The sequence below is a fragment of the Salvelinus namaycush genome, chromosome 23 (assembly GCF_016432855.1).
Source record: "Salvelinus namaycush isolate Seneca chromosome 23, SaNama_1.0, whole genome shotgun sequence".
In the NCBI taxonomy this organism is placed as follows: domain Eukaryota; kingdom Metazoa; phylum Chordata; class Actinopteri; order Salmoniformes; family Salmonidae; genus Salvelinus; species Salvelinus namaycush.
The window spans coordinates 32,761,377-32,774,346 of NC_052329.1; the positions used below are offsets into that span (position 1 = coordinate 32,761,377).

At 43.6% G+C, this 12,970-nt stretch overlaps 1 protein-coding gene across 1 annotated transcript in view; it reads right to left on the reverse strand.

Annotated features, from left to right (window-relative positions):
* Positions 1-12,970, reverse strand: part of LOC120018341 (limbic system-associated membrane protein-like) — a 476,581-nt gene that overhangs the window by 9,411 nt on the left and 454,200 nt on the right. Inside the window, exons 5-6 of the mRNA XM_038961482.1 lie at positions 5,688-5,819; positions 5,394-5,514 (exon numbers count right to left, since the gene is read on the reverse strand). Coding sequence (XP_038817410.1) covers positions 5,394-5,514; positions 5,688-5,819 — 253 coding nt within the window. The remainder of the gene's footprint in view (positions 1-5,393; positions 5,515-5,687; positions 5,820-12,970) is intronic.

The following is a 12,970-nucleotide window of genomic DNA, read 5'->3' on the forward strand; positions in this document are numbered from 1 at the left end:
AGCTGCGAGTTAGGTGCGATCTAGATGCTATTTATAAACTCTTAATCAAAATTTCACATCAAATAGCCTAACAATGGGGGAAAACATTGTCGGTTTGAGGATCATTTCAGCCACTATTTATTGTTGAACTCAGCGGGTTTTGTCTGGCAAATAGCCTACACAAATGGGCTGCAATATTCAAGGTAAATTAAATTAGGCCTAAATCAAATTAAATCCAACTTGAGAGACTCGCGTGTTTTCAGCATGGCCTGTAGGTCCAGGTTATGGCCCGACTGTGTTCTATACTGAGTATTGCCACCCCAGATAGTGTATAATGCACAATGTCTCAGGAAAGACTACGTGCACAAAACATTAAGAACACCTTCCTAATATTGAGTTACACCACTTTACTCCCTCAGTACAGCCTCAGTTTGTTGGGGCATTGACTCTACAATATGTCAAATGCTTTCCACAGGGATGCTGGCCCATGTAGACTCAAATCAAATCACATTTTATTGGTCACATACACATGGTTAGCAGATGTTAATGCGAGTGTAGCGAAATGCTTGTGCTTCTAGTTCCGACTATGCAGTAAAATCTAACAAGTAATCTAACAAATTCACAACAACTAACTTATACACACAAACACACACAAATGTAAAGGGATTAATAAGAATATGTACATATAAATATATATATATATTTTTTCACCTTTATTTAACCAGGTAGGCTAGTTGAGAACAAGTTCTCATTTGCAACTGCGACCTGGCCAAGATAAAGCATAGCAGTGTGAACAGACAACAACACAGAGTTACACATGGAGTAAACAATAAACAAGTCAATAACATGGTAGAAAAAAAGAGAATCTATATACAATGTGTGCAAAAGGCATGAGGAGGTAGGCAATAAATCGAATAATTACAATTTAGCAGATTAACACTGGAGTGATAAATCATCAGATGATCATGTGCAAGTAGAGATACTGGTGTGCAAAAGAGCAGAAAAGTAAATAAATAAAAGCAGTATGGGGGGTGAGGTAGGTAAATTGGGTGGGCTATATACCGATGGACTATGTACAGCTGCAGCGATCGGTTAGCTGCTCGGATAGCAGATGTTTAAAGTTGTTGAGGGAGATAAAAGTCTCCAACTTCAGAGATTTTTGCAATTCGTTCCAGTCGCAGGCAGCAGAGAACTGGATGGAAAGGTGTCCAAATTAGGTTTTGGCTTTAGGGATGATCAGTGAGATACACCTGCTGGAGCGCGTGCTACGGGTGGGTGTAGCCATCGTGACCAGTGAACTGAGATAAGGCGGCACTTTACCTAGCATAGCCTTGTAGATGACCTGGAGCCAGTGGGTCTGACGACGAACATGTAGCGAGGGCCAGCCGACTAGGGCATACAGGTCGCAGTGGTGGGTCGTATAAGGTGCTTTAGTAACAAAACGGATGGCACTGTGATAAACTGCATCCAGTTTGCTGAGTAGAGTATTGGAAGCTATTTTGTAGATGACATCGCCGAAGTCGAGGATCGGTAGGATAGTCAGTTTTACTAGGGTAAGTTTGGCGGCGTGAGTGAAGGAGGCTTTGTTGCAAAATAGAAAGCCGACTCTAGATTTGATTTTGGATTGGAGATGTTTGATATGAGTCTGGAAGGAGAGTTTGCAGTCTAGCCAGACACCTAGGTACTTATAGATGTCCACATATTCTAGGTCGGAACCGTCCAGGGTGGTGATGCTAGTCGGGCGTGCGGGTGCAGGCAGCGAACGGTTGAAAAGCATGCATTTGGTTTTACTAGCGTTTAAGAGCAGTTGGAGGCCACGGAAGGAGTGTTGTATGGCATTGAAGCTCGTTTGGAGGTTAGATAGCACAGTGTCCAAGGAAGGGCCAGAAGTATACAGAATGGTGTCGTCTGCGTAGAGGTGGATCAGGGAATCGCCCGCAGCAAGAGCAACATCATTGATATATACAGAGAAAAGAGTCGGCCCGAGAATTGAACCCTGTGGTACCCCCATAGAGACTGCCAGAGGACCGGACAACATGCCCTCCGATTTGACACACTGAACTCTGTCTGCAAAGTAGTTGGTGAACCAGGCAAGGCAGTCATTAGAAAAACCGAGGCTACTGAGTCTGCCGATAAGAATATGGTGATTGACAGAGTCGAAAGCCTTGGCCAGGTCGATGAAGACGGCTGCACAGTAATGTCTTTTATCGATGGCGGTTATGATATCGTTTAGTACCTTGAGCGTGGCTGAGGTGCACCCGTGACCGGCTCGGAAACCGGATTGCACAGCAGAGAAGGTACGGTGGGATTCGAGATGGTCAGTGATCTGTTTTTTGACTTGGCTTTCGAAGACCTTAGATAGGCAGGGCAGGATGGATATAGGTCTGTAACAGTTTGGGTCCAGGGTGTCTCCCCCTTTGAAGAGGGGGATGACCGCGGCAGCTTTCCAATCCTTGGGGATCTCAGATGATACGAAGGAGAGGTTGAACAGGCTGGTAATAGGGGGTGCGACAATGGCGGCGGACAGTTTCAGAAATAGGGGGTCCAGATTGTCAAGCCCAGCTGATTTGTATGGGTCCAGGTTTTCCAGCTGTTTCAGAACATCTGCTATCTGGATATGGGTAAAGGAGAAGCTGGGGAGGCTTGGGCGAGTAGTAGCGGGGGGGGCGGGGCTGTTGGCCAAGGTTGGAGTCGCCAGGAGGAAGGCATGGCCAGCCATTGAGAAATGCTTGTTGAAGTTTTCGATTATCACGGATTTATCGGTGGTGACCGTGTTACCTAGCCTCAGTGCAGTGGGCAGCTGGGAGGAGGTGCTCTTGTTCTCCATGGACTTTACAGTATCCCAGAACTTTTTGGAGTTAGAGCTACAGGATGCAAATTTCTGCTTGAAAAAGCTGGCCTTTGCTTTCCTGACTGACTGCGTGTATTGGTTCCTGACTTCCCTGAACAGTTGCATATCGCGGGGGCTCTTCGATGCTATTGCAGTTCGCCACAGGATGTTTTTGTGCTGGTCGAGGGCAGTCAGGTCTGGAGTGAACCAAGGGCTATATCTGTTCTTAGTTCTGCATTTTTTGAACGGAGCATGCTTGTCTAATATGGTGAGGAAGTAACTTTTAAAGAATGACCAGGCATCCTCAACTGACGGGATGAGGTCAATATCCTTCCAGGGTACCCGGGCCAGGTCGATTAGAAAGGCCTGCTCGCAGAAGTGTTTTAGGGAGCGTTTGACAGTGACAAGTTGTCAAAAGTGTGTTGATTTCAATGCTTCCCACAGTTGTGTCAAGTTGGCTGGATGTCCTTTGGGTGGTGTACCATTCTTGATACACATGGGAAACTGTTGAGCATGAAAAGCCCAGCAGCATTGCAAGTTTTGGACACGAACCAATGAGCCTGGCACCTACTACCACACCCCTTTCAAAGGCACTTAAATCTTTTGTCTTGAACATTCACCCACATGGACAATCCATGTATCAATTGACTCAAGGCTTAAAAATCATTCTTGAACCTGTCTCCCCTTCATCTACACTGATTGAAGTAGATTTAACAAGTGATATCAATAAGGTATCATAGCTTCCACCTGGTCAGTCTATGTCAATGAAAGAGCAGGTTCCATCGCACTGCACACAATTTAGTCTTGAATGATGAATGCCAATATACATATACAAGAGATAAGGGACTGTTGATATTGCAACCACACAACTCAAACGACAGTTCACCAGTATAAACCAAAAATTCAAGAACTGTTGTCTGCTAAATATGATAACCTGTTTGCATCTACCAATGTTTTAGCTGTCCAGCATCCAGACAACCTTCCCCCAGAGCTTCCTATCTCTTTCTGTAAGGTGTTGAGGCCGGGAATTAAGGCGAATGAGAGGCTGAATTAAAGATGTTGCTGAACTGATACATTTGAAGCACCACTCCCAGCTTCTGCCCAGTTTCCCTGATGTTGCTACGGCAATCAAGCTATTTTTAACCATCCCTGTAACTGTCGCTTCTGCGGAGAGATGGTTTTCTAAACTAAAAATCATAAAGAACTACCTAAGGCTCTCGGGTCTGATACGCGCTTTTGAACACCTGAGTAAGCTCCACACATTGCACTGGCGCTGTCGTAGCCTTGACGATATACTACCTAATACTTTCAATCAGTTTAATTTGTTAGTTTTCAAGACCTGGGCACTCTTTCAGTCACATTCCTGAAGCCCAAGAAACAAAACACTTAGTCTCCTAGTACATATGAAAATTAAAAAGGTTTATGAATGAATGACAATTTGGAGGGTTACGGTCAAAATTATTATTATATTTAAAAAAAATTGACATTGATAACAGGCGTAAGGCCCCCCAGAATTCGTAAGCCCCCCCCCCCCCCATCTTCGGGGGTGTTCGATAAACCAGTGCAGTAAATGTATGTTTTGCATTTGTAAAAAAAAATTGGGATGATAATTACGTTTTCTTTGACCTTTATTTAACTAGGCTAGTCAGTTAGGAACAAATTCTTATTAACAATGACAGCCTAGCAACAGTGATTATTACATTTGTTACATTTATTACATCTGCCCCTGAACAACTGCCTTGTTCAGGGGCAGAACGACAGATTCGGGGATTCAATCTTGCAACCTCTCGGTTACTAGTCCAATGCTCTAACCACTTGGCTACCTGCCGCCCCAATAGTTGAGTGTTAAAGGTTTCCAAAACCGTATCGTAATCAAGGATCAATTTCCAGATAAAGCGTTTCACACTTGACCAAATCCCCTCTGACCCGTTGTTATAAGATAATGGTACTGAAATATCTGAACAATCATCAATTCTAGTATCTAGACTACTTTTGCTCTTCAGTTTACAATTTTTTTTATCACAATCATCGACTTGACTTAGAGCTTACAAAGACTGTTTAGTGTGTGTTATTTTATTTTCATGAATATTACCATAAACACTCTCACTTTTCTGCTTTGCATAGCCACTGAATATGTTACAGTGAAGCAATCTCAGAGGTTATTACATGACCAGTGCTAAGAGAAAGGAACATGGTTGTCATTGCTTAGTTGGAATATGATCACATACAAATGTCCACCTACAGTTCTCCTCTATAAAAGTGTCCTCTGTCACAGGTGTGAAAATGGTTCCCTAGACAACTTTTACATTTTCATATGATAGGCAGAAGAGTCTGGTGGGAGGAGCTATAGAAGGACGGGTTCATTGTAATGGCTGGAATGGAATCAATGGAACGGAGTCAAACGTGGTTTCCATATGTTTGATACCATTCCATTTATTACATTCCAGCCATAACAATGTGCCCATCCTCCTATAGCTCCTCCCACCAGCCTCCTTTGATGATAGAGCAGGTTCTTCCCCCATTATGACGAAAGGATATGTACTAAATGGGCAATCTGGGACTCAAACAACATCATAATGCTTACCTCTTGTCATCTCTGTACCACTCAAACGCTGGTTTGGGCACTGCGGCCGCGTCACACTGAAGAACCCCCATTCGGCCCACCTGGGTTTCAGAGCTCTTGGCATTCTTGATGGCGGGAGGATCTGAGGATCCAATCACAATAGTTCATCTTGGTTATATTTTTTTCCTCTCTGCATAAAACCAATCATCAATTAATGAAAGACATATCATGGATCTCAATGTAGTAAAAACAACTGGGCGTTATAAAAAACGTAAGGCCAGGAGAAACAGGAGTCACCCCCCAAAATGAACCTACAGTTGACGACAACATTGACGTATTTGACATCCGGTGTGGCCACGTCATTGCTGGCTTTGCATTCGTAGCGGCCCGCCTGGTTCCTCATGATCCCTGATATATCCAGGTACTCCTCCCCATCTAGAGAATCGGCTGTGGGGAGACACAGAGAGAGCCAGAGAGGGTGAATGGAGGACAAAGGGAGAACAGAATAGCTTCCAGGAAAAGCAGAACACTGTTCAATGCAGCTCTGATACTTCCAATCAGCCTGAGTAATGTCGGACCAAATGTTTGTATCAAATGGAGAGTCAAATAGACGAACCTGAAACAGCAGCTCCCTTAATTAGTCACGTATGTCTCCCGAGTTTCTCTCATTTAGCCTATCTACTCAGAATATGGACATATTTCCCAGTCAGATCTAGGTGTGATCAGGATGAGGAGAATGCCAAGCATATGGATAAGACGCTGACTCCGCAGTACTGTCTTGGGTAGATTAGATACCGGTACAATTGCTACATACAGTGCCATGGGATAGCATTGACGAAGGTACCATGGGATAGCTTTGACGAAGGTACCATGGGATAGCATTGACGAAGGTACCATGGGGTAACATTGACGAAGGTACCATGGGATAGCATTGACGAAGGTACCATGGGATAGCATTGACGAAGGTACCATGGGATAGCATTGACGAAGGTACCATGGGGTAACATTGACTAAAGCTGTTCACAAATGTACTGTATCAACATTTCTCTTGGCATTGCTAAATGGATATTGATTGATAGGAACAATAGCCTGCAGTGAATGCATGAAGACTCCTGAGACATATTTAACCTTATAACCAACATGTTTTTCCCAACCCCCTCAAATGTGTAGAAGACAGAGACAGTGTCTGAAAAAAAAAAAACACACAAAAACAGCTAAACCTCCAAATGCCACCGAACCCGACTAAATAAAACAATGGGCACGCCTCAACTGAGCTGACACTCAGGGAGCAAGGTCTTCTACCCTGTGAAATTAAGTAACAACCCTGGAACTTGAATATGGAAGGCTGTTCCAAAACAATTTCTTTGCTTTGTGAACACTGATGGGTTCTGACTTCTAAACTTAAAATTATGAAATATTCTTGCCCATGTCACTGAGGGAGAGAGGGGAATGCAGAACGTTTACATTCTGCCAGAACACGTTATTGTTAGACATCAGGTATCCTATGGAGAGGAGAAGGGCCACAGTCTGGTACAAGTCAACAGGACAGCCGTGAGTTGGGGAGGAGTGAGTTGGGGAGGGCTGAGGTTAGGTCAGATGAAGTTAGAAGAACAGACATCACTAAAGTCCTGTCTAGCAACAGAGATGTATTGGCTGTGAAGATGTGTGAGGAGACTCAGCATAGGACAAAGGTTTAAATACCAGCGCTTGTGTAAATATGTCTTTGTCTTATGCAGCTGTGTGACCCACTTGGTGAATAAACCTGGTTTGAGCTTTACTAATCGTCTGTGAGTTTTAACTCTGTTTATTTTAGACTCTAACAACACACACCTACCTTGTCTTAAATAACAAAACAAAAATACAACATTTGACATATCACATTTTTCCAATTAGAGACTCTCAAGTTATTCTCATCGATTTGTTTGTGGCTAAATCCGAAATGTGGTCTCAGTAAACATACCTAACAACCTCAACGTCAAGTCTCAAACTGCAACGCAGCAGCACTCCCACCTGCATGCCCAATGTATCAAGCTCGTTCTCTGCTACACTCATAGAACTAGAATACTCATAATTTACTAGTCATTTAGCAGGATCTCTATGGCTACGCCTCTGTTTCTCTGGTTGGTATTATTGTCTGGTGTAGTTCAATGCTTATGAAAAGAGCAATCAGATCAAAGGGTCCTCCTAGCATGACCACTGCAGCCATGTCAAACACGCTCATCGTGGACAAAGGATGCCATGATTGGAAAAGTAGGATGGAAATCAGTTGCCATGGAAATGTATTGTGGCTGCTTGATCGTTTTATCATTAAGGCAGTTGGACTTCACCTGAATAGATATTTCTTGAGGGGCTAGAGAGAGAAGAAGATGGCTTGGCTACAATCTACAGTACTGTAGCTTACTTACAGAATATATCTAGGTAACACTTTATTTGGATAGTCCATCTGTAGTTGCTCTACAGACGATCAGTAAAATGTATACTATCTACTAACCCTTACCCAAGCTCTAACCTTAACCTAACCCTAACCTTAACCCTTACCCATATTCTAAACCTAACCCTGACTGTAACCTTAGCAAGCAGGTTTCCATCTACAGATCTCCAGACTATCCAAATAAAGTGTGACCAAAATGATTAGAATAATGAAACATATTTACTACAAGCGAACTGGAAATATTAAGTCAATAACTCAGCAACAAAAAACTTTTTTTGTTTAATTCATTACTCTATTAAATAAAAAATGTCGCCCAGGAGGCTTGAGCAGCCTCTTGATAAACATTTATCTCTTTACATACACTTCAAGTATTAACTCTCAGAAACAAAGTAACGATGAAAAATAGGCCTACCTTCACCAGGAAAGAACCTGTTTCAATAGCTATTCTATCTCTGTGTGGATTCAGCAGGTATACGTCACTGCTTTCCATGGGCCCCATGGGGAATGGAAAAGTGATTGATTTGGAGCACATTCAAAATCCCATAATGGCACAGCCATACAACTCTATGCTAATCCAGTGAGTGAGTGAGAAGCCCAATGAGGTGGGAGAGCATGGAGTGCACATTTCTTATTTCACATAATCATCTTAGAATGTCGGAGCAATAAATCAGCTTGAGTGGGAAAGAAAGAGAGGAATTCCAAATCACAGACTATGATAGTTTGTGTGGGTGTGTATGTTTTTGTTCGTGGCTGTGTGTGAACTGTAGAAAATGGAAGACTGAGGTGTGTGTGTGGGAGAGAGTGTGTCTATGCCTGTATCCTGTTCTGGCTGGGTATACAAGTTTAAGACATGAATAGGTGTTCTCTACCATTCTCCCCCGAAAGTCCTGGGCTCACTCAGTTAAAAACAAAGCCAATGATGTTCCCTTGACGCAGACAGACCCCTAGGAGAACTGTCCAAGACCATCCTGTTGAGCTGCTAGCTCTGCCTAGCGTTGCTAAACATCCCCCTTCACTTCAGCTTATTGTGAATACAGGCAAAAGTTTAAGGTCCAAGACATTCAGCACCACACCTCAGTAAATTGCTTTGAGCTCGGATGTACTTTAGATAGGCCCCGTATCTATCTTGCTAAGCTGCAAACGCATGACAAGCTATGACAATTAAATCAACTATTTGCACTTCATGACTCTCACCCATTTATGATGAACGGTGTTTATGAAAACGGAACTTAAAAACTTCTCTATGAAAATGGCACTTAAATTCAACTTTGATGAAAAGCTCAATTTTGCTTGTGCCATGCTTTAATTTATCATGTTGCCTGTGCGCCAGCAACAATGAAAGACAAGGCATATAATTATTTCCCAACAAATTCTAGTTCTGAATAAAAGGCGTACGACCCTAGGGCTATCTAGCACCAGGATTGGGGAGCAACATAAAAGTGCAGTGGTCCGTGAGCCTCACACTCATAAATGTGTGGTGAAAGGTTATTTGCATTGAGCCGTATTACTTTGGGATTGTCTCAACAATTGAATTGCCTTATATTCTTGGGAAAACAACTACATTATGGTGAAGGCACAACAGAGAAGGGGGCTACTGAGGGGAAGACAGCTCATAATAATGGCTGGAATGGCATGAATGGAATGGATTTAAACACATCCATGTGTTTGAGACCATTCCATTTATTCCGTTCAAGCCATTACTATGAGCCATCCTCCCCAATTAAGGTGCCACCAACTTCCTGTGTCCCCAACCCACTACCACCTCCCAACCACTCCCCCAGACACACACACAGAGTCCCCTGCCAGGAGGGAGCTGAGAGCCTGCAGCAGCATATAACTCATCTCAGAATGAATCAGATGGGACTGGGTAGGTCAACTCTAATCCTGGTCACATTAGCATGGAATCACAGAAATTCCACTCACGTTTGAGCCTCGTACTGCAGCACGGAATGCCCACCTAGCCAAAAGATCCCGTATATTTCTGATGACAAGTTTCCTTGAACAGGGTAGTTCAACTGTGTGTGTGTGTGTGTGTGTGTGTGTGTGTGTGTGTGTGTGTGTGTGTGTGTGTGTGTGTGTGTGTGTGTGTGTGCGTGCGTGTGTGTGTGCGTGCGTGCGGTGTTTTGGACAGACCTTTCGTAAGGGAACTAGAAGGCAGATTTGAGACACTATAGAGAGCAAAGCACAATCCATCAGTGAGGAGAGACTCAGCATCAGGTAGCAGCGCAACTGCAGTTGGCAACTAAATGCTAATTTGCATGACCATGCATTATTCATGAGCATCATTTACCACTATGCGAAATGTTAGATTTATTTTGTGAATACTAATTTATGTTAAGCAGTTGATTTGAGGAGAACTTGGGGAGAAGGGTCCAAAATGGCTCTGCAACATTTCTTTTCTTTTGTCTCCTCTACTTTCTAAGTGTTGTCAAATGGAAAACGCTCGGCTTTATCTTTCCCAAACACACGGAGTCAATCTTTTTGTCAGGCCATTGTCTGATTTAGATGATGAGCGGTCAATACATAATTACCCCAGCCTGTTCTTTAAGACTCTTAGTGGGAAGATAATGAACAAATGACTGAGCTGAAGCACCACCCATCTTTATCATTATTTTGGTCACATCAGCAGTTATAGGGCCAATCTAAATGAAAACACCCACATGCTGACATATACGAAGGTCTTCAGGGAAACATTTTCACCTCAGTGAAAGACCACTCTTAGATCAAAACCTAAAAGCTCAAAACCATTTTACAGATATCATTCCCATTAGTGCAGGCTTGCCGTATCACGCTGATCAGCGCATCAGATAAACACATCTATTTTATTGAATCATAGACTACACATTATTCCAGCATGGCTTCTAATTTCCTGAGTCTTTATGGATTGGTCAAATAGGGTTGCCTTGGGACACGCTCTTTGTGTTGACCAAGGACACTCAGGTCACATCACCCTTAGCACATCCCATGATGCACCACGTTGTGGTCACAAAGGCCTGGAGGGGGAGCTGAGAGTGATGATGGGAGAGAGTCACACAACAACAAGTGTGCCTCTTTTTACTCAGTGTGGCTGGGTGGTGCTAATGGTGTGTGTGGACGGGATAAACCTCCAGTGACAGTGGACAGGTCTGGGATCAGCTGCAGTGCCAGATGCGGAGCTCTCTCTCTGTCTGTGATCCCTGGGGGGAGCACTTAATCCCCTCCCACGAGCAGCCCTCTACATGTGTCATACCCGCTGCCAGGGCTGAACCTGAGCCACCCTGACAAGGGCCTGTCACATCTCACAGTTCACAGCCTTCTCAGGGACAGCCTGGAGAATGTCAGCAAGGCACTGCCTGTTTCCTGCACTGAGCACGGAGGAGCAGTGAGCCTTCCATGAACATGCAAGACAGGGACCTTGGGATTGTGTGACTAGTTCTGGGAAGTTCTCGACATCAATCTCAGGGCTGACAGAGGTGGGGACTCTGGAGTGTGTAGCATGCTGAGCTGTGGTGGACAGGGATGAGTTGTGTATTATTGAGACCAAGTCACTCATGGTATAGAGAATGGCAGGGACAGACTTTGACCAGAAATAGATCCGGGCATCTCTAACCTACCGGCCCATTGTTTCCCTCAAGGCCGCCACACCGGCCCGAGTCTCCCATGATTATCCAAATAATTATAATTTTGTTGAAAAACAGCAACTATTAATACAGGCCCACTGTGTTAAAGATGGTCAAGCCCATCTGGTATTTGCCAGAATTGCCCTATGGCTAGTCCACTCTGGAGCATGGCTGGTTTCAGAGTAGTATGGGGAGAACACTCTTATTTAACAGCTAGGATGTTGTTTTAGAATACATTTTAATCTAATCTGATTTTAACATCCCTGTCTGAGCATAATGGTTAATTGGTTTGACTAGATGTCTACTAATGTGCAGTTCATTTGACATTTTAGTCATTTAGCAGACACTCTTATCAAGAGTGACAAACAATTAGTGCATTCATCTTAAGATATCTAGGTGAGACAACAACACATCCCGATCGTATCAAGTACATTTTTCCTCAACAAAGTACACCACAAGATGTAAACCGATTTGCAAGAATAATTCATGTGCAAGAATAAGTCTGGATGTTGGGAGGGGCAAGCCCTGCTTGTCCAGGTGTGTGAGTTCTCATCAGTAGAGCGGAGGTTGATCCTGGCTATACCCCTGCAGCATTAAATGAGTGCCAAAAGGCATTATATCAGGGGCGGGAACATCAAATGCATACTTTAACATTAATTAACTGCGCTCAGCTCTTGAATTATCCAATGATGTGAGTGATCACACATTTAATGAGATCTCTTATTCGCATACTTCAATATACCCCTCAAAAACATCACTTTTTCCCTCAAAAAGCCATGTACCACTGATGTCTGTGAGTGGCTTCCCATAGCCCAAAGCGTGTAATATGAGGAGCACCAAAGGGCATGTATATTTCATACTTGTCTGACTTCCATTTTGGTGGCCCGGGAAGCGTGCACTGAAAGATTCCTTGCTTTACCAAGAGTTCCACTTTCTTCGCAGCATTTTCAGTGTGGTGCCCTCCGCCCCCGCCTGTGACCTTTACAGATACACTTCAGAAATAAACATTGGGCGGGGTGGAGACACACTGAGGCAGAGCACATGCCCAGAGAGAACGGACGCTGTGCGCCTTGCTCTATTGATCACATCCCCACACACAGTAAGCCCGGCAATGTTCTGCTTCCCAGTCAATATCAGGGACAACAACATCCCACGTCCTCAATGAATACAACTATTGGCATAAAATGCAATAGCTGACATTTTCTTACTTCCAATCCCAATGTGTGTACAACGTGGAAATCTCTAAAATATCTGAATAAATAGCACATACTATTGCTAAGCCTGCATTTTCCCTGTATCTGCATCTTTCCAGGAAGGACAATAGGTGAAGGGCTAGAATTTGGGAGGGAGACAACAGACTAATGTCATGGTTTCTGTCTGGAACTCTGGGAAGCGAATAGTGGCGATCCCAGACCATGCAGGGAGAGCTGAAATAGAAAATGACAGTTCTTTCATCCAATACATCATTTTAAGTCATGTTACGTTTCAATTGTGCTCTCTGTTATACTCTGCTAGAATAATGAAGAGGCACTCCTCTGACAATCTGACAGGTCTGAAAGAATAATATC